Genomic DNA, 19,864 nt, shown 5'->3' with positions numbered 1-19,864 from the left:
AAGAAGCTTAAACCAATCCCCAAAGTGCACTGCAACAATGAATGTGCTTTTATGCTCAGTAAAATGTGTAAACCCACTGATCTTGGTTTTTAGAACTAGTTTTTAGTTATTTTGCTCACATTGTTGCTGCTTTCACCCTTTGATGTGGTTTCTTTCAACAGTAAAAGAAGCCTGTAGTTTCTCAGAATGTTAATGGTATATTTTTCTTTGTTGTGAACGCCGACCCTGCTGTGCCGTTTAGAGCCACAATGAGCCGAGGACATCAGCGGAGAGCGGCGGCCTGCAGCGAACGCATCAAACGGGCCGATCCGTCTGCAGCCTGATGGAGCAGGAAGTGGAGCAAGGAGAAAGGAGTCAGACGGAGGAGACGACAGCTCCGTCCTCCGGAGGCCACGGCACTTTAACACAGGAAGTCACGCTGAGCGGGGGGGGGACATTTACTTTTTTACTTCCAGCGGGAGATGAAACGCTGTGAGTCGAATCAAACATCCAGGCCAGCGTCACATTTAAGGTCAGCTTTACAACTTATATGTATCCCAGAAAGACCTGAACTGTTTGAAACCCCAACGTCTCTCTGGACCAATCAGGAGCTCAGCAGCCGGTCTGAGGTCTCTAAGTGAGAATCAATCTCCATGGTCAACACCTGAGCCTCCTGAGATCTGCTCATCCAAAGTGGGTTTAATGGGATCACATCACTGTGGAGCGATTCTCAGAGACATGAGTCCACTTCAGAGAACAAGTGTGTTGAAGTGGACGTCGGTTCAGAGAAATGTCAGCTGTTTCATCTCTTTGACTATTTTCAAATTCCATTTCAACATCTTGTCTCCTGTCAGAATTGAAAAAAAGAACAAACTATTTACTACTTACTGCAAAGAAGACCGGTTTCTATTCATATATCTTTTTGCACATTTTGAAGTATTCCATTTGAAAAGCTGAATGCAAACGGCATAGATGGATTTCCATTTGGTAAAACATTGAAATAAACCTCATCCTGTTGTTTTGTTGTCAAATAAGTATCATTTAAAACTACATGTTGTCCATTTCTTATGATTGTTCTTGATGAAAAAAGGCTCTTCATAGACTTTATGTGCTTGTTGAAGTGTAGTCCTGTTTGTATCTGCAGTGACTCTGATGTAATATAATATAATCACATCAATCCTTCGCCTTGAGGAGGACACTGACCTTCTGACCGCTCATGACAGTAAATCTGTCCCAGAGCAACAAGAAGACCTCCACTGCATGGACTCAGAGTTAACCGTCGGTCATCACATCCTCCGCTGACGTGTCGTGACCTTCGTGAGGAGTGAAGAGCGTGCAGAGGTGTTATTTATTTATGTGTAAATTGAATCAGCGAGGAGAGCAGGGGACCCTGAAGGCAGCACGCCAAGATTTACATTTCTACTGGAATACCCTACACTGACTTTAAACCCTCTGAAGAACTTGACCCTCATTGGATTGACTCACGTTAACAACAACCAATAGGCGGAATACGTTTTCCTGCTTCACTGCTCTCTGAAGCCTCTTCTCACTCACCCTCAGTGTTTTAATTATTAAGACATATCAGACAGTACCGTAGGAGAAAGATTAAATATTTACAACTGTGTGTGAGGGGTTAATCCTCCGGGTCCAGATGAGCCGCCGTACAGTTCTCCAACGGGGTCCATATGGTGGAATGATGAAACCGGTAGAGCTCCGTGTCCGTCCAAAAGCAAGACTACGCTCTCTGGGAGGTTACCTACGATGCCTCCACTGGTCGTCATGAGCCATCAGCCTCATTTAGGTCCCAATTAAGGTTTTACAGCACTGCATTGTTCAGCGTTAATGATTCCAGGAACTTGAACATCTTGCAGGTGATGGAGGAGACCAAAGCAGAGCAACAACTCAAACACCTACAGTTTAATTAGGTGTAGAATGAGCAGCAAAAAGAATGATGGCAAACAGGAATGAGGAAATAAATAAAAAGAGTTGGTGACAAAGAAAGCATGAGTTCTCAGACTGGAGAAAAGTGGAGCAGCAGCCGTCAGCTTTCCAACAAATCCCTGAAGCCCATTAAAGATTAAAAAGTGACATTACTGTGCTGATTAAGAATTGATCGGAGACGAGATTTCACTTTGTTCTTTTTCTTTGTCAGCAGCAATAACAACGCATCACTAGAAAGTTTTCTGTCACGACCAAAGGGCAGAGTGATGCTTTCAATCCAAAAACAAAGACTCATTGCTGTATCTATTTCTGATTTGTTACTTAAAGGTTTTCTGCTGCCTCATAACCGAAGGATAATCTTCTCAGTATCAGTTTTATCAAATGCCAGCACTGTTTAAATGTCAGAATGGATCTGTAGATGGGCCAGAGGAAACAAAAACAGCTACAGGTGAAATGAAAGTAATTATGGGTGACATTTCCATGTTGATGAAAACATTTTTAAGCTTGTTACCCACACACAAGATAAGTATTTTTACAGGAGTTAGATGGTCGAAAAGGAAGAACTGAACAGGAAAGATGAAGTTAAATTGGGGTAGTTCACCAAAGTCATCATGATTCATCCTCTGGGGACCATGAATGACCAAAAAATGGACCCGTCACTTCAGCAAAGGCTCATATAAGTTTTATTCTGTGGACTTGTTGGCTAGAACATTGGGAACATCAATTATACTTTTCCATTTATTTTACCATATTTACAGTGTGGCAGATCCATTAAAATCCAAATTGCACACTCCAGAAAAGAGCAATGAGAATTATAAATGAGGTGGACCCAGGGGGAATTCATGAAGTCATAGATAATTAAACTGAAATGAAACTGTTGATCATGTATTCAGCTACAAGCAGAAGTAAAGGAAGGACATTTCATTTTAAAACCAACATACTGGATTAATGACCCTTTATGTTATTCATTTACTGTGAGATAGTGGCATAAAGGAGAGAAAGTACATTTGTAAAGTGTGTTATTTTGTTACAGATTACAGTTTTATGTTATGACAAGTTGAAGAACACCATGTTCCGAAATTCAAACTGCAGCTACAGGAAAGAACATTCATTGGAAAACATGACGCAGAAACAATAACTCTGAGCTCCAGAGAGACAATCCAGAACGATTGGCCTGCAGATTGCTACTTAGAAACACCATTTGGGAGAAGCAGCTCTCCGACCGACTGAACGGTATCTTCAATCCAACAGCATTCACCTTTTCATCCAGGTGTAAATCACTCCCCGACTGCAGCCAGAGAAGAGATGCGCTGGCATCCCACTCTTCAGTTTTGGGACTTTGGATCTCTGCTCGACACTCTGAGCCTCACAGTCTGAGGATTAGTGTCAGACTGCTGATTACAGATGGACAGACAAGCTGCTGTCTGGCAGACCAGAGCCTCTTTTATCTGGTCCGTCTCACAACAAGCGCTCAGATTCATTCCAACAAAAATCACTGTAATCGATGAAAAGAAACTCTGCATGGTGAATCACTCCAACAGCTGGTTATCAAACATCTCTCGTCTCCGTTCATCTCTCTGAACTAAAACCTTTGAAGCTCAGTCTTCCAGATATTAGTCCTAAACATGCACGGAAAATCAATGATTGATGAAGACGAACCCTGATCACACTACGTGTGATCAGCACCCAAAAACATCTGCTTTAATAGCAATGGAGCAAGAGCGCCAATATGAGGTTTTATCCCGACATTAGCCCTTTGTTTGTATGTCATTTACATACAAAGTGCATAAAAAAGTCAACTTTTGACTCCTTGTTCCACACGGGACACTGAGAGCAGTCTCCTGGGTGAAGGTCCTGTGTTTGTTTGACTCGTCCAAACACCCAGAACTCCTCCCTGTGCAGATTTTGGTGCACTTTATACTAAATCACCTGACTTCTGAGCAGATGCTCTGGGCGTCTAATAGTGACGCTAATGATGAAGTCTGGTGCGTCTCATGCAGACGCTAACGGCCATATTTGACATTCTGAGAGCAATTTCTGTATTTAAATTGACCTGCGTTTGCACCTGCAGACGGATGTAGAAGTTCTATTTAGCACATATTAAATACCATGCATAGTGGATGCTAGTGAAGACCATCAGCCTGATTGCTTCGAGTGATTTGAGGAGAAAACTGGCTTTACTTTCACTTTCTTGCTAAGACCTCTAAGAGTTTCAGGAAAACAGCTGAAGCGTGACGTACAAAGTCTCCAAATGACGGAGGGCGCTCAGTGAAGCATGTTTCTGCTCTGCCTTTAATTTTCTGCCGGCGCTGCCCGGAACGAGGACAGAAATAGAGGAGCTTCAAGTGACAGGGAAGTGAGAAAATGGAGTGATGAATAAATGAGCGCATGGTGATGTGAAGCTAAATGGAGAGAGAGAGAGAGAGAATGCATTAGAGAGAGAGAGTGACTGAGTGTCTGTGTACAAGTGGATGTCAGTAAATACAACAGCATGTCTAACATTGGAGGGATTTAGTCCACAATGACTCATCCTCTCTGACAAAATCTGTGTTCGGGTGCAATTACTGAGCTCTGACATCCTCAAAGGGTCCAATGAAACACAATGAAAACTGAAAGATCCTGGTTCTTTTGTGGAATATTTGATTTTATAACGAGAGCTCTCAGTTGGTATTAATACACCTAAAAAAAACTGTTGGACTCAACAATAATTAACACTATCAAATCTAGAACAGAGTGTGAAGAAGACTCTGTAGGACTGAGCAACATGGTAAAAAAGATAAATATACCATTTTCTAAAACTGTTGGTTTTGTTGCCTAAACCTAACTGTTGGTTTTATTGTCTTAACATAACTGTTGGTTTTGTTCCTCCTGCATGTTGCTATAGGCTTAGGTTTTTTCTTTTCATCATCCATACGTCTGTTTCTATCATCTTAAAGTTGAGCATCACATGTTGTTGTTTAAAAATAACCCTCTCTCCTCAGTGACCAATGAGGACTGACTCTTCTTCACGGTGGTTGAACAGCAGCCTCTCGGAGACGGACTAATTGGAGAGTCAAACTGAAGGTCTGCTTCACGTTACGGAGGGTGAGCAGGTCAGGAAGCGAGCGTCTCCGAGGCGATGGTCTGTTCATGACACTTAAAGTCTAATGAAAAACACTCAGGGGTGTCTTCACCCTTCGGCTGCTGCCGGAGGGTGAAGACAACGAAACAAGGTGGAGGTCGTCTTTGTTTGTGTTTGACTCAACAAATGTCAATCAAAATGTCCTGAGGAGACCAGAGATCAGGTGAGGTCATACCATGAGCCTGCCACATATCTCGATGTATTATTTTGGATATTTCATGGAATGTAAATGTTCCACAACATTTTACAACTTTAAAAAAGACAAAGCCCCAGAGGAAAAACCAGTCAAACCACCAGTAAACTAAGAGAGAATTACACAAAAAGAAACCTTTTTCTTTAAATAAAGGAGAAGGAGGAGAGGTGTAAGAGAGGAGAGAGCAAGAAAGGAAGCAAGTAGAGGAGGAGATAGGAAGAAGGAAGGGAGGAGAGAGAGAGAAATACATTTAAAAAGGGGGGAGAGAGGAAGGATGGGAGGAGAGAGGAGGTAAGAAAGTAAAGAGGTAAGGAGAGAGGGTTGAGGAGGCAAGGAAGGGAAGATAAGGGAAGAAGGAAGCAAGGAGGGAGAGGAAGAGATTAAGCAATGAAGGGTGGAGAGGAGAGGTATTAAGGAGTGGAGAAAGGAGAGGAAGAAGAAAGCAAGGGGGGAGAAGAAATGAAGAAGAAAGTAAGTAGGAGAGGAGAGAGGAAGAAGGGGGGAAGGAAAGGAAGAAAGAGTCAAGAGGGTAGGAGAGAGGAAGGATGAAGCACGTCACGTCTCTGCTACAAATCCAATAAATCCAGAGTGTGTGTCTGTTTAAAGGGTATAAAAGTAATAATGATCTGTGTGTGTGTGTGTGTGTGTGTGTGTGTGTGTGTGTGTGTGTGTGTGTGTGTGTGTGTGTGTGTGTGTGTGTGTGTGTGTGTGCACACTCCCAGTTAGCATCATAATGAGCCAGTAAACTGTAACTGGGCTTATTAAAGGCTGGAGAGAGGCCAGCGGCCATATGGCTGATAGAGCAGCGAGTGTGTGTGTGTGTGTGTGTGTGTGTGTGTGTGTGTGTGTGTGTGTGTGTGTGTGTGTGTGTGTGTGTGTGTGTGTGTGTGTGTGTGTGTGTGTGTGTGTGTGTGGTAACAGGCTGTTGATAAGGAGATGGTATTTTATCGCTGAATGTTTCAACCACGTCGGCGTTAATCTCAATAATAATGTCAGCTTTAATTAATTTCCCCGATAGGAGGGAGGAGAGAGAGAGAGAGAGAGAGAGAGAGAGAGAGAGAGAAAGTAGTTCTACTAAATGGACAAAAAGTATTTTGTAAATTCACAAAGATGCATTGTGAGCTCAAAGTCACACTCAATAAAACATAACCCTGATAATATTAAACAGAGTGACATTTGGCCTTTGGTTTCCATGGTTTCCATTATCTATGAGACAGAACAGCCCGCTATCCTAGCAGGTCGTAAAATAGTCATTAAATGAGGTTTTGGTCTCTCGCAGGACAAAACAATGCCGATTGGAAAGTCAATCTTTTTATTTCGTAGTGGACACACAAAAACAGAAGATGAAGAAGAAAAAGAAGAAAAAGGGAAGAGAAAGAAGAAGAAAGAGGAACACGAGGAGAAGAAGAAGAAAATGAGAAAACAAGAGGAAGAGGAAGAAGAAAAAAAGAACAAAGAGGACGAGAAATAGGAAGAACCGGATGAAATAAAAGAAGAAGAATAGGAAGAATAACAAGAAGAAGATGAAAAAGAAGAACAAGAACAAAAAGAAAAAGAACAAGAAGGGAAAGAAGAAGAAGAAGAGAAAAACAAGAAATGGAACCAAAACGTGAAAAGAAAGTTAAAGGTAAATGTCCTCATCATCCCAAAATGTTTTCACTTTTTAAACACTTCACAACAAAAGTAAAAACTTTCTTCAATGTCTCAACTTTTCTCAAAATTTACATTCTTGCAAAAATATCCACCTTTTCTGAAAATGGTCCACCTAAAATGTCCTCATCATCCCGACATGTCTCCACTTACCAACCATGTCCTCACTAATGTGCAAACCTTTCACAAATGTCCTGTGTTGCCAAAATTGTCCACAGTTTTGCAGAAATATCCTATTTTAGAAACAAATGTCCAAATGTTGCAAAAATGTCTTCACCATTCAAATAAGCACACTTTTCTCAAATGTCCCAACAATTCTTATATGTCTTTATTATTCTACGAAACTGCTTACTTTTCCAAAATATCTCCCCTTTTCCAACATGTCCTCACAGATCTCACTATTGCCAAAATATCCTAATTTAACAAAGAATGTCCGAACTTCCAAAAGCTCCTCACTTTCCCAAACATGTCCTCATCATCCAAACTTGTCTTTTCTAATATGTTCCGGTTTTCAGAAACCTACTCAATATTCCAAAACGCCCGATCTTTTTAACAAAAGTCCTCACACATCACAAATACAAATGTTTTTACAAATATTCTAGTTTTCTAAATATGTCCTTTTTCCACAATAAACACTTTTTTAGGTCTGAAATCTTAAATTTATCTTCCCAAAATAGTCATAGAAGAGAACACAAACACATTTACTTTCACATCAAAGATGGTAAATTTAAAACTACCATTAAAAGCATTGTTGACACATAATGACACCAAATCAACAACCTAAGTGATGAAGTGGAAATAACACTTGAGAGAAACTTCAAAGTAAGAGCCTTTTAGTTCTGGCAGTTCTCTGTTCATTGTTTACATGAAGGGCCAGCTTTTAGTACAATGAGCAGCAGCACTTAGATGTTTGGGTTCTGTCTGATAATGTAGACAAAGCAGGATCTTTTAAACATAAAGTGTTTGAATTGTAGATATAAACTCAGTCCTCTGTCAGCTCTGTTAGTGAGGGGAAGTTTAAGAACCCTCATGCTGTTGTTATCCTGATGCTGGACCACTAATGATGGCAGCATGGCTAACTGTCGGAGAAGAGTCCAAGCAGACACTCAGTCTATTTTAGGTTTCTGAGAATGAAACAAACAAAAGATAGAAAAACAAATGACTTAAAGCAACAAGAAGAGTGAAACTAAATGTCAAACGAATGAGTAACGGTTTGTTTTTAGCCGTGCTAAAAGGGTCGGCCCACCACTTTAGTCCAAAACTTTGGCTGATGACCAAAAAACTGCAGAGATAATGACTTTCCCATCAGCCCAGCACTCGTTAGCTAATGTTAGCATGCTAACACGCTAAATTAAGATGTTAGAAACGGTGCACTATACCCGCTAAACATCAGCATGTTAGCATGCTAACACGCTAAATGAAGATGATGAAAATGGTGCGTTGAACCAGCATGCTTATTATGCTGAACTAACATGACAGAAATGATGCGCTATATCCGCTAAACATCAGCATGTTAGCATGCTAACAAGCTAAATTAAGATGTTGAAAATTGTGCACTATACTCGCTAAATATCACCATGTTAGCATGCATATTTTATTGAAATGTTATTTTTGTCATGAATACTTTCACACAAAACACCAATATTACACAGTGAAAAGTGACATATTATTTCTTATTGCAGGACCGGGTTGATTTTTCTGGGCTTTCAACATGTTTTTTTTTTACAAAACAACAACGTGGACGCCAAATCGTCCTAGTCAAGACAGGAAGCTTAATTACTCCTTCCAAACGAGACAAAATCAGCACATACCAGATCTACTCCTTCTGTTGTTGCCTTTCACAATAAAAGCCCAAGACATATAATATACGTCTGCAAGTTTTTTCCGCATTTTTGTGTTGTTTGATTGTCACAAATCAGCTACCAAAGGATATTTCTGGATTTATTTATGGCGCAAAACAAGAAGAGGACGCTAAAAGCTTTTACTAAAGGCATGAGCAGATGACAAAACGGCCAACATCCTCCTCTGGGTGGAGGGTAAACAGAGAGGATAATGAAAAATGTAGTCTTGCTATGTTCATTATTTTATGCCAAAAGCATCACAATCAATTCGTACGTGTTTGAAAATGCTGCATTCATGAAAAAAAGTGTTTCCCTGCTTGTTTTTATGTGACATTTTCTCATAAATCACAAACCACCCGGCAGGACTCGTGTGTCCTCCCATGAAACCCTACGGTCCCCAGAGGCTGCAAACCAGAATGTGTGTGTGTGTGTGTGTGTGTGTGTGTGTGTGTGTGTGTGTGTGTGTGTGTGTGTGTGTGTGTGTGTGTGTGTGGGCGGAGTGAAACAGGGACATGGAGGACACGTGTTAGGGCAGTAAATCAGAGGAGGGGGGGGCACAGAGTGATGGACAGAGGAAAAAGAACAGAGACAGATGGAGGGATTGTAAAAGAAGATGAACTGATGAGGATTCATTACTTGTCACATGGATGAAGAGTTCAAAGAAGGGAACGTTCCTCCTCCTCCTCTTCCTCCTCCTCCTCCTCCTCCTCTAGATGACGTTCTCTGACATTGATGAGCCGGTCGTGTTTACTGTGGTGTTGCTCGTGGCCACAGAGGGGGCGTCCACCTTCTCTCTTCCTTCATCATCGTTCTTCACAGAGCAAATGGATTCAATGCTTCCTTGACTCCTTTTCTCCCTCCCTTACTTCCTACCTTTCAGACCATCATTTCCTATCTCCTCTCCTTCACTTCCTCTTTCCTTCCCTACCTCCCTTTCTTCCTCCTTTCTTCCACCTCCTCCTCATCTTTTCTATAACTCCTAATTTTCTTCCCCACCTTTTCTTACCTCTCTCTGCTCCCTCTTTCTCACTACATCCTACTTTCCTTTCTACCATCCTTTACTCTTTCCTCATTTCCTTCCTCCTCCTGTTGTTTTCTACATCTCCTTGTTTCCTTTCTCATCTCCTCCCCTCCCTCTCCTCTTTCCTTCCCTACCTCACTTTCTTTCTCCCTACTTCCTCCCCACCTCATCGTCCATCCTAACCCCCTTCTTTCCTTTCCTTTCGTCCTCTCCATCCCTCCTCCTAGAGCTCGTATATAGTGTGTGTGTGTGTGTGTGTGTGTGTGTGTGTGTGTGTGTGTGTGTGTGTGTGTGTGTGTGTGTGTGTGTGTGTGTGTGTAGTCATGGTACTCTCATTAAAAGAGAAAATGATGTGAGACAATAAAACACACACAGAGAGACAACAGTCAATAATTAACTGGTGTTTCTTCCCCATCGTTAATCCTAGTGTGTTTATGAATCTGTGTGATGTGTGTGTGTGTGTGTGTGTGTGTGCTGGTACTTATCAACACACACACACACACACACACACACACACACACACACACACACACACACACACACACAGTGGGGGCCATTAAACAGCGCTGGCTGGCGAGGCCTCATCCCAGCGGGGCGGCTGCAGCTCTTTGGTGATAACGTATGCGTGTAAACGGATACACGTGTTGCTCTCAGGCGTCCGCTGGGAAACATGACCACAGCGCTGCTCGCCGTCACGCCTCCTCACCTCCACACCTCCACGCCTCCACAGCCTCCACGCCTCCACGCCTGTGTGGTCACTTACATTCAAAAAATAAAACCAAACGCTTCTAATGAACAAACTAAAAATATAAAAAAAAATACAAAAAAACATTTAAAAAGCACTAACGCGATGACATCACATCAAAGCCAATCTGTAAAAAATGGATTTTAGACTTCACCAAAAAAAAAGTGCCACGAGTGCCACGATGCATTCAGGTGCACTGACCAAGCGTCAGTGTTTGATGAGTTTGAGGGGAAAACAGGTGCGCTTTTTAAACATTTTCTCCATCTGTTAACCCTGTCTCCGAGGATTTAGATTTATAAAACACTAATTTGTTTTGCAAGTTACATTTTTTGAAGGACATTCAGTGCACTTGGTCCTGCGTGTGGTTTGGTTGGGTGATTAAAGTGAGGGGGAAGATGCTGGTTTTGGTCCAATGTTGCTAAAAACACTGTTCTTTCCAATACTAAACCAAAACTACAATCTTTCCTGATCAAAGTGTTGCATAACATGTCTAAATATTATGAGTACTTCAGTTTCTGTAAGTGCATGTTTAATGAGAACAAATTAAATGTGTTCATTAAATCTGTTTTGAAAGCTTTTTCTAATTATGTTGATTAAAAAATATAATTAGTGTGTCATTATGTTTCTCTCAAAATCAATTTTAGTAGTACTGTTTTTGTGTGTGTGTGTTCTTTCTAAGAGGAAGGGTTGTTTCTGCTCATCTGTCAACGTTCTCTCCATCCGCTGAGCGACTGCAGCTTCAGTTTACAGGAGACGAGCCGGCTGACAGCGATCACTCCATCAGGTTGACTTCAGCGTAATCAATCAGAGAACGCCACAGAGTCGGAGAACCGCCGGCCTGAACGCTGAGCGTCAGTCAGAGGACAGGAAACATCAGTACAAGTCTGTGTTCTGGTAATACACTTTTATTTGAATGAATGTTTCAGGTTTAGATTAACTACTGTTTTCTCATGCTTATTTTTTATAATTAAGAAAAAATTATATAATAATAAATTGTGTTTTATGTACAAAAAGTGTTTGTTACTTACAATAAGTATGTTTGTTACATAAAAGATGTGCATTATTTTTACGTAAAAAAGAATGTGTGTACGTTAAATAGGTATGTTTGTAAAATGTTTGTATGTAAAATAATTATGTTTGTTACAAAAAATAAGAATGTTTGTTATAAGTTTTGGTAAAATAACTATTTGTTACACATTAGCTTTGTTAGATAAAATAACTATGTTCGTAATGCAAAATAAGTACGTTTGTTACAAAAGATACATGTTGACAAGTATGTTTGTTGTGTATTATAAGCATGTTTGTTACATAAGCATGTTTGTTGTGTATTATAAGCATGTTTGTTACATAAGCATGTTTGTTGAGTAATATAAGTATCAAAAATGACATGTGTCTGTCGAGTTAAATAAGCATGTTTGTTACATAACACAAGTATGTTTGTTGTGTAATATAAGTATGTTTTTCATATAAAATAAGTTTGTTTGTTACATTAAAGATGTGCTTTATTTTGACCGAAAACAAGTTTGTATCGAGGAATATAAAGTTAAATAAGTATGTTTGTTGAGTAAAATAACCTAAAATAAGTGTTTGTCACATGACTTGTATATGTGGCATTAGTAAAGTAAGATGAACAGAGGTCTCCTGGGTGAAAGTCAGTTTTATCAGGTAAACTTACACTTTCACCCAGTTTGGGTCAAAATATTGACAAATACTGTGATACCTTTGTTTTAATGCAGTGATAATGTTGTTGTTTTGAATGTAACTTCTACAGTAATCGATAATTTCATCAAGTTTTACGATGAAGAAATGCTTTGTATAATGTTTAAATTACACCAAAGAGACATTTCTCTTTAAACTTCTCTGCCGGTTCCATTTAAATAAATAACAGTTCAAAGTCAAATAATCCAATATTCAAGTAAAAAGATGCAAGAAATAGTCCAAAACAATGAAATCAGATTTCTTCTTTCCTCCTCCATTAATCATCCACGACTCCTCAGATTTCTTCGACCACTAATGGATCTCTACTGTGATCTATATGGTTCACATGTTCAATCCCCAAACGCACATCCATCAGTGGAAAACTCACCGCTCAACAACATAACGACCGATTTAACAGCATTTCCCAACCACAACTCAACTGAGCTTTTCTCTTTTCCTTTTCTGCACAATCTAAAGTGAATCTACAGAACATCACGGAAAATAAGTTAAATGACGGTCTTTTTTTCTTTTTTTTGATGATGATAGAGTTCAATGTTGTCGTTTTTGCAGGCGTTTGCCTCATGAGCAGCTTTAGAAACCAGGACTTGCACCAAACTCGGTGCACAAAAAGGACTTTTTTTTGCACAAGAAGAAGAAAGCCTGAGATCCTGGACATAAATGTAATATCATCCAACCAATAATCCCTCCAACCCTCCCAGTCACAGGTTCCGAGCGCAGCGTTCGGTGGGTGGAGATATTAAAAAATGTGGTCGGAGTGATAAATTATTGGATGTGGGTCACCAGCTGTCAGCTATGGGTGGGGGGGGACACAGTGCATCATTACGCCGCTGATATGATTTGTTTTTAAGATGAGAGCTCTGAAAATTGAAATTGGATTCTGGCTCGTTTTCCAGCCTGATCTTCATCACAGACGGAGCTCGGTCTGAGAAAAGTTCCAGACGTGCGTCATTGTTTCTGAAGATAATGTTACAGTAGATGTCCAGTGTGAAGCTACAGCTGCACACACACACACACACACACACACACACACACACACACACACACACACACACACACACACACACACAGCACATCATCTCAGGAGAAGTTGAGAGAAGCCGAGCAGCAATTCTGCTGGAGATGATGCTTTAATATTTGAAGAGGGATCCGCTCTGTTCTCCTGATCACGGAGAGGATGAGCAGGTGTGTGTGTGTGTGTGTGTGTGTGTGTGTGTGTGTGTGTGTGTGTGTGTGTGTGTGTGTGTGTTAAAGTGGCACTCTGCCCTGTTGTCTCTCGCTCATTAAACAGCATTAAAACACTGTTTGATGGAAACCACTTATCTCCAAAGTGGTTTGTATTTCAGGGAGGAAGTTGCAGCTTGAAATCATATTTCAAACATCTAACATTATATATTAGAATATGTATTAAAATACTAGCATGCAACATGTATGTACATATTCAAAATTAGACTGTAATCAGAGTTTATGATTTCAGTTTTGGGGGGATTTCAATCAATAAGCCCATTTCAAACTTTGTTGTAGAGTAAATTTAAATATAATTAGTCACAAATCACCCAGAACTCGCAGCCACGTGGTTTCCATCGAACGCTGACGTTTCACTTTATTCCCAGTGTTCCCAGTGTTCCCAGTACAGGAGCTGTGGCCTGAGAGTCCACCAGCGTGCGCGTTCCTCCCTGCACGCACATGCTGGGAAGCCACGCGTGTGCATGCGTGACTGATGCCACAGATGTGTGCGTGCCCGTGTGCGTGACCCCCTCATATCATATGTATCACACAGTGAGCATGTGCGCGTGCATGCGTTTGACTGACACACTGACCTCTCCGTCTCTCCGGGTGTCTCTCTCTCTCTCTCTCTCTCTCTCCCGCACAGCCCGCAGGCGGCCACACGGTCCCCGGTGACAGAGGGTGGAGGTTGTGAGTTTAAATCCCCATCCTCTGGTCCTCTGGTCCTCTGGTCCTCCTCCTCCTCTCTCCTCCTCTCTCTGGTGTATCTATAGGACACTGAAGCCTCGGCAGCTCTCCTCTTAGTTTTCACGCATCTGAGGACACAAATCCGACAATTCCTCTTCAGACATCCACGTCACCGTCACTGAGGATCAACGGGACCGCCGGTCAGCTGGCCACGTGTCCCGCGGGATGAGGCACATGGAACCGTCCTCAACAAGAACCACAAAGAGGATCCTCATAGTTCAGGTTTAAAGCTCCTCTCTCTCTCTTCTCTCTCTCTCTCCCTCCTCTCTCCTCTCTCTCTCTCTCTCTCTCTCTCTCTCTCTCTCTCTCTCTCTCTCTCTCTCTCTCTCTCTCTCTCTCTCTCTCTCTCTCTCTCTCTCTCTCTCTCTCTCTCTTCTCTCTCTCTCTCTCTCTCTCTCTCTCTCTCTCTCTCTCTCTGTCTCTCTCTCTCTCCTCTCTCTCTCTCTCTCTCTCTCTCTCTCTCTCTCTCTCTCTCTTCTCTCTCTCTCCTCTCTCTCTCTCTCTCTCTCTCTCTCTCTCTCTCTCTCCGCTCTCTCCGGACACCCACACGAGACTGAAGCTTTACGCACGGCGCGTAAAGAGCCCAGCGGAGGACCAGACGAGAGGGAGGACGCAGGGAGCGTAAAGAGCCCAGCGGAGGACCAGAGGAGGGAGGAGGGAGAGGGGAGGAGAGGGAGGAGGGAGGAGGGAGGGGGGAGGGGAGGGAGGGGAGGAGGAGAGGGAGGAGAGGGGGGGAGGGGGGAGGGAGAGGAGGAGGGAGGAGGGGGGGAGGGAGGAGGAGGAGGAGGGGAGGGGGAGGAGGAGGAGGAGAGGGGGGAGGAGGGAGGGAGGGAGGAGGAGGGAGGAGGAGGAGGAGGGGGAGGGAGGAGGAGGGAGGAGAGGAGGGGAGGGGGAGGAGGAGGGAGGGGAGGGGGAGGAGGAGGAGGGAGGAGGGGGAGGGAGGAGGAGGAGGAGGGGAGGGGGAGGGAGGGAAGGGGAGGAGAGGGGGAGGAGGGAGGGGGTGAGGGGGAGGGATACCCGGGAGGAGAGGAGGAGGGTGTCCTTGGGGGAGAGGGAGGACTTAAGGAAGGGCTCCTGAGAGGAGGGAGGGAGGGAGTGGACTGATGAGGAGGGGGGGGAGAGGGAGGTGGAGAGAGGAGAGGGAGGGATGGAGGAGAGGAGAGGGCCTGAGGAGGGGAGGAGTGGGAGGATGGGAGGGAGGGAGGGGGAGGAGGGGGAGGGGAGGAGGGGGAGGGAGGAGGGGGGAGGGAGGAGAGAAGAGGGGGGGAGGGGGAGGAAGGGGAGGAGAGGGAGGGGAGAGGGTTTGTTTTCCTGTATGTGGGGGGTGGAGGTGAACTGAGGGAGGGAGAGGAGGAGAGGAGGAGTTGGTGGGTTTAGAGGGAGAAATGTTTTTAAAGAAATAGAAGGTGGAAAAGAATGAGAAGGAGGGATGGAATAAAAGAAAAGGAGGAAGAGAGAGGGGAAAAAGCTGAGTAGGAGGTGAAGGAGATGGGGGAGGAGGGGGAGAGGGTGGAAGTGAAGAGGAAAGACAGGGTGTGAGGAAAGGGGAGACTACATGTCCTCACTTCTTAACACAAGTCCTCTGCCAATCCTTTCAGTGTGTGTGTGTGTGTGTGTGTGTGTGTGTGTGTGTGTGTGTGTGTGTGTGTGTGTGTGTGTGTGTGTGTGTGTGTGTGTGTGTGTGTGTGTGTGTGTGTGTGAGAGAGAGAGAGAGAGAGATGTGTGTTTCTTATTCACAACAGTTATTACAGATATCATTTGCTTCATTGAGGTTAACAGTAGGTGGCGTTGATTCTGCAGGTCAGGTGCACAAATTTAGAAAAATGAATGAATGAATGGAAATGTGTGTGTGTGTGTGTGTGTGTGTGTGTGTGTGTGTGTGTGTGTGTGTGTGTGTGTGTGTGTGTGTGTGTGTGTGTGTGTGTGTGTGTGTGTGTGTGTGTGTGTGTGTGTGTGTGTGTGTTTTATTATGTCATTTTTCCAGGAGGTGTGTCTGCAACAATCATGGAGCAATTTTCTGTCCAACCAGGACACTGGTGTGGCCTCACATGGCCGGCCCGCTGCCACGGAAACCAGACGGAACGCCCTGGAGCTGCACTCAGGCTGCTGATGAGGTCAGAGTGTAACGTTTGACCCGGAGGCCGCGTTGTTGTCCCGGTGTTAGTGACTCCAGCTCGTCAGGTTCAACACTGACGGCCTGTGAATGCATTGAACACACCACGCAGTGAGTTCAGCTCGTGGACAGAACAACCAGGCTGGCTGCTTGAATCAGCCCGTGCAGTGACGCGTGGAGGCAGCAGTGGACGGAGTCGTTGAGCTCCCTCGTCTCCAGTCCTGCACTTCATCACGTTCACTCTCGGAGCGTCTCAGCGAGCCGAGGACAAACTCCACCAGGACCAAACGGAGGTCAAGCGGTTGGGTGGAGGGTTCTGAGCGCCGGCGTCCCGGTTTGAAACGGGTCTGGAATGTAAAAGGACGGAACTGATGTTTCTGCATGAAGGAGGTCATGAGTGAGAAACAAACTGACGCTGTGACTCTCTGCTGACCCTCCATGCAGAGATCATGTGACTGTGAGCGACATTCACCGAGTCACACTTCTGTGTTCAGAGGAAATGTACGGTTGCCCCTAGTTACACGTATTGTGTGTTTTTTTAAATAAACTTCCAAGATAGGTTGACTTAGTTTTTAGTTTCTCCTGCACAAGAAAACTACTGGAAAATAAGTTTGTTTGTTATTTATCAAAACTACAGTAAAATAACTCAACATTGATTTAGTTCCTCACAAACAGTGGTCTCCTGGGTGAACGTCCTGTGTTTGTTTGACCCCAGGAGTCATGTTAACACAGGAGTCATGTTAACACAGGAGTCATGTTAACATAGGAGTCATGTTAACACAGGAGTCATGTTAACACAGGAGTCATGTTAACATAGGAGTCATGTTAACATAGGAGTCATGTTAACACAGGAGTCATGTTAACATAGGAGTCATGTTAACATAGGAGTCATGTTAACACAGGAGTCATGTTAACACAGGAGTCATGTTAACATAGGAGTCATGTTAACACAGGAGTCATGTTAACATAGGAGTCATGTTAACATAGGTGTCATGTTAACATAGGAGTCATGTTAACATAGGTGTCATGTTAACATAGGAGTCATGTTAACACAGGAGTCATGTTAACACAGGTGTCATGTTAACATAGGAGTCATGTTAACACAGGTGTCATGGTAACATAGGAGTCATGTTAACACAGGTGTCATGTTAACATAGGAGTCATGTTAACATAGGAGTCATGTTAACACAGGAGTCATGTTAACATAGGAGTCATGTTAACAAAGGAGTCATGTTAACATCATGTTAACACAGGTGTCATGTTAACACAGGAGTCATGTTAACACAGGAGTCATGTTAACATAGGAGTCATGTTAACATAGGAGTCATGTTAACATAGGTGTCATGTTAACACAGGAGTCATGTTAACATAGGAGTCATGTTAACACAGGAGTCATGTTAACATAGGAGTCATGTTAACACAGGAGTCATGTTAACATAGGAGTCATGTTAACATAGGAGTCATGTTAACATAGGAGTCATGTTAACAAAGGTGTCGCCAAATCAACCTCAACTGAAATGTTAAAGATTATAACTTGACATTAATATGACAAAAATAATCCAAATAGGGGACAAAACATTGTAAAATAACAACATAAATATGTGAATGAAGTAAAACCAAAACAGACCAGATTTTAGTAAGATTAGAAATATATGAGGTTCAGTAAAACAAATCAACATAAACACATAATATATATGCTGTAAAAAAAAAAACTTTATTAAGCCATACTCATGTTTATTAATGAGTCGGATTAAAGCTGCCCTACGCTGCTCCTTCACAATAAAAGCCCCCCCTGAAGACCCTGGTGATGAAAGTCAACGTGACACTCCTACAGGAATCTGAAGAATGTGGACTCCACCAGACATCAACCAGTCATGTGTGAGTGTCGTCAGGAAGCATGGCTCCCATCTACTGCTGTGTGTGTGTGTGTGTGTGTGTGTGTGTGTGTGTGTGTGTGTGTGTGTGTGTGTGTGTGTGTGGTGTGTGTGTGTGTGTGTGGATGGGTGAATGTGTTGCGTGCTGTAATGACTCTCCAGCTTTGCGTCCAGATGTTCGCTGGTGCATGAAGCGTGTGTGTTGAGCATGTAGTCGTTATGTGGAAGTGTGAAAGTGAGGTCGTGGTGAATCCATAACATTCACGACAGGGATTCAGATTCCCATCATGCCGCAGGAGTCTCGATATTTCTCGGAGAGGACATTATCTTTAGTTTGTAATATCTTGTCATGATCATAATAATCTGCTCTCAGTATAGATGATGTACATGTTTCCATTATGACATTTTTACTCCCTGACTTTTCTCACCTTTTTCTGCATACTGTCTTCATAATTTAGTATTTTCCTGTTATTATACTTTATACTTCTACTCTACTACATCTCAGAGGCAAATATTGTACTTTAATACTCAGCTACATTTATTCACAACTTAAGTTACTTTACAGATTCAGATTTTTTTACAACAATACAATACAATAAACCAATAAATGATGATGTATTGTTAAATATTAAACTACCAGCAGTGTATAAAGTCATTAAAATGAGCTCCACCTTTACCTACCACATTAATGCATCAAAAATAAGAATACATTAATGTCACACTTTTACTTTTTGGTATTTTGAGTATATTTTGATACTAATACTTTCTGTAAGTAGGAAGCAAGATGTTTTACTTGTAACAAAGTATTTCTACACTACACAGACAAGCCAAAGGTAGAGAAAAACATTTTAAATAACACAGGCTGTTCCAATACAGCGTTCCTAGCTATACCTAAAAACAGCAATGCGCTGATGTCATAGATATCCCACAAGATTAATTTGTATGTAATGCACATAATCAAGAACCAGGAAACAGGAATCAAACACCCGTCTTTTAGCCAGGAGACCGCTGTTCATGCCTTTTATGACACGTGAAGTAAACGTTGATTTATTTGTTACGTAACTCGTACTTAAGTAACGCCACCTCTGTCATTTTTTGGAAACAAACAACGATATTTTCCTGAACCTAGCTAAGTTGTTTCCTGTGAAATTGGAAGTTTATTTTGAAAAGACAGTATTCATGTAGAAGCTGAATTTTCGTAGCAAACGAGTCCCTTTTTGTAAGATATCCTAAGAAAATTTGTAAAACAATACGTTAAATAGTAACAATCTAAAACAAGGTAACCCACAGAAATCTACATGAAATGACCAGAACCTCTTAATAATGAACCACCACGTTAAGAGGTTGTTTTCATTTCACATATTTCTGTGAGATCAGATTAATTCAAGCCTGTTTGTGGCTAAAACAAGTACTTTTAATAGACCAACATTAAGTTGCCCGCTACGAAAACATCACAGGCGTTGCTGCCAATTAAATAAATCCCAATTAGACACAAAAACAAGAGACCAAAGTAACCAAAGTTACCCTTAAAGTTAAAGACCTTCCACCACCGTCCACTGCACAGAAACACAACCAACGTCTTCAGCGAGGAAGATGAGGGTAATCTCAGCCCTTCCTCATCCTCATACATCCAACATGTCTCCCACATTGTTCTGTGATAGATTATTCAACAGCTCGTGAGTTGACCTCATTAAAG

The 19,864-nt window shown here is 42.4% G+C and overlaps 2 protein-coding genes across 2 annotated transcripts in view; both read right to left on the bottom strand.

Annotated features, from left to right (window-relative positions):
- npy2rl (neuropeptide Y receptor Y2, like) overlaps positions 1–14,074 on the bottom strand; it is a 34,145-nt gene extending 20,071 nt beyond the window's left edge. Inside the window, 1 exon segment of the mRNA XM_054601220.1 lies at positions 14,028–14,074. The gene's annotated coding sequence lies outside the window, so the exon portion shown is untranslated.
- A 2,375-nt stretch (positions 14,075–16,449) lies between these two features.
- rbm46 (RNA binding motif protein 46) overlaps positions 16,450–19,864 on the bottom strand; it is a 98,322-nt gene continuing 94,907 nt past the window's right edge. The window contains exon 12 of the mRNA XM_054601932.1: positions 16,450–16,749. Coding sequence (XP_054457907.1) covers positions 16,450–16,749 — 300 coding nt within the window. The remainder of the gene's footprint in view (positions 16,750–19,864) is intronic.

This window comes from Anoplopoma fimbria, chromosome 7, assembly GCF_027596085.1.
Source record: "Anoplopoma fimbria isolate UVic2021 breed Golden Eagle Sablefish chromosome 7, Afim_UVic_2022, whole genome shotgun sequence".
NCBI lineage: Eukaryota > Metazoa > Chordata > Actinopteri > Perciformes > Anoplopomatidae > Anoplopoma > Anoplopoma fimbria.
The sequence above is the reverse complement of the archived record's forward strand: the minus strand, read 5'-3'. Positions and strand labels throughout refer to the sequence as shown.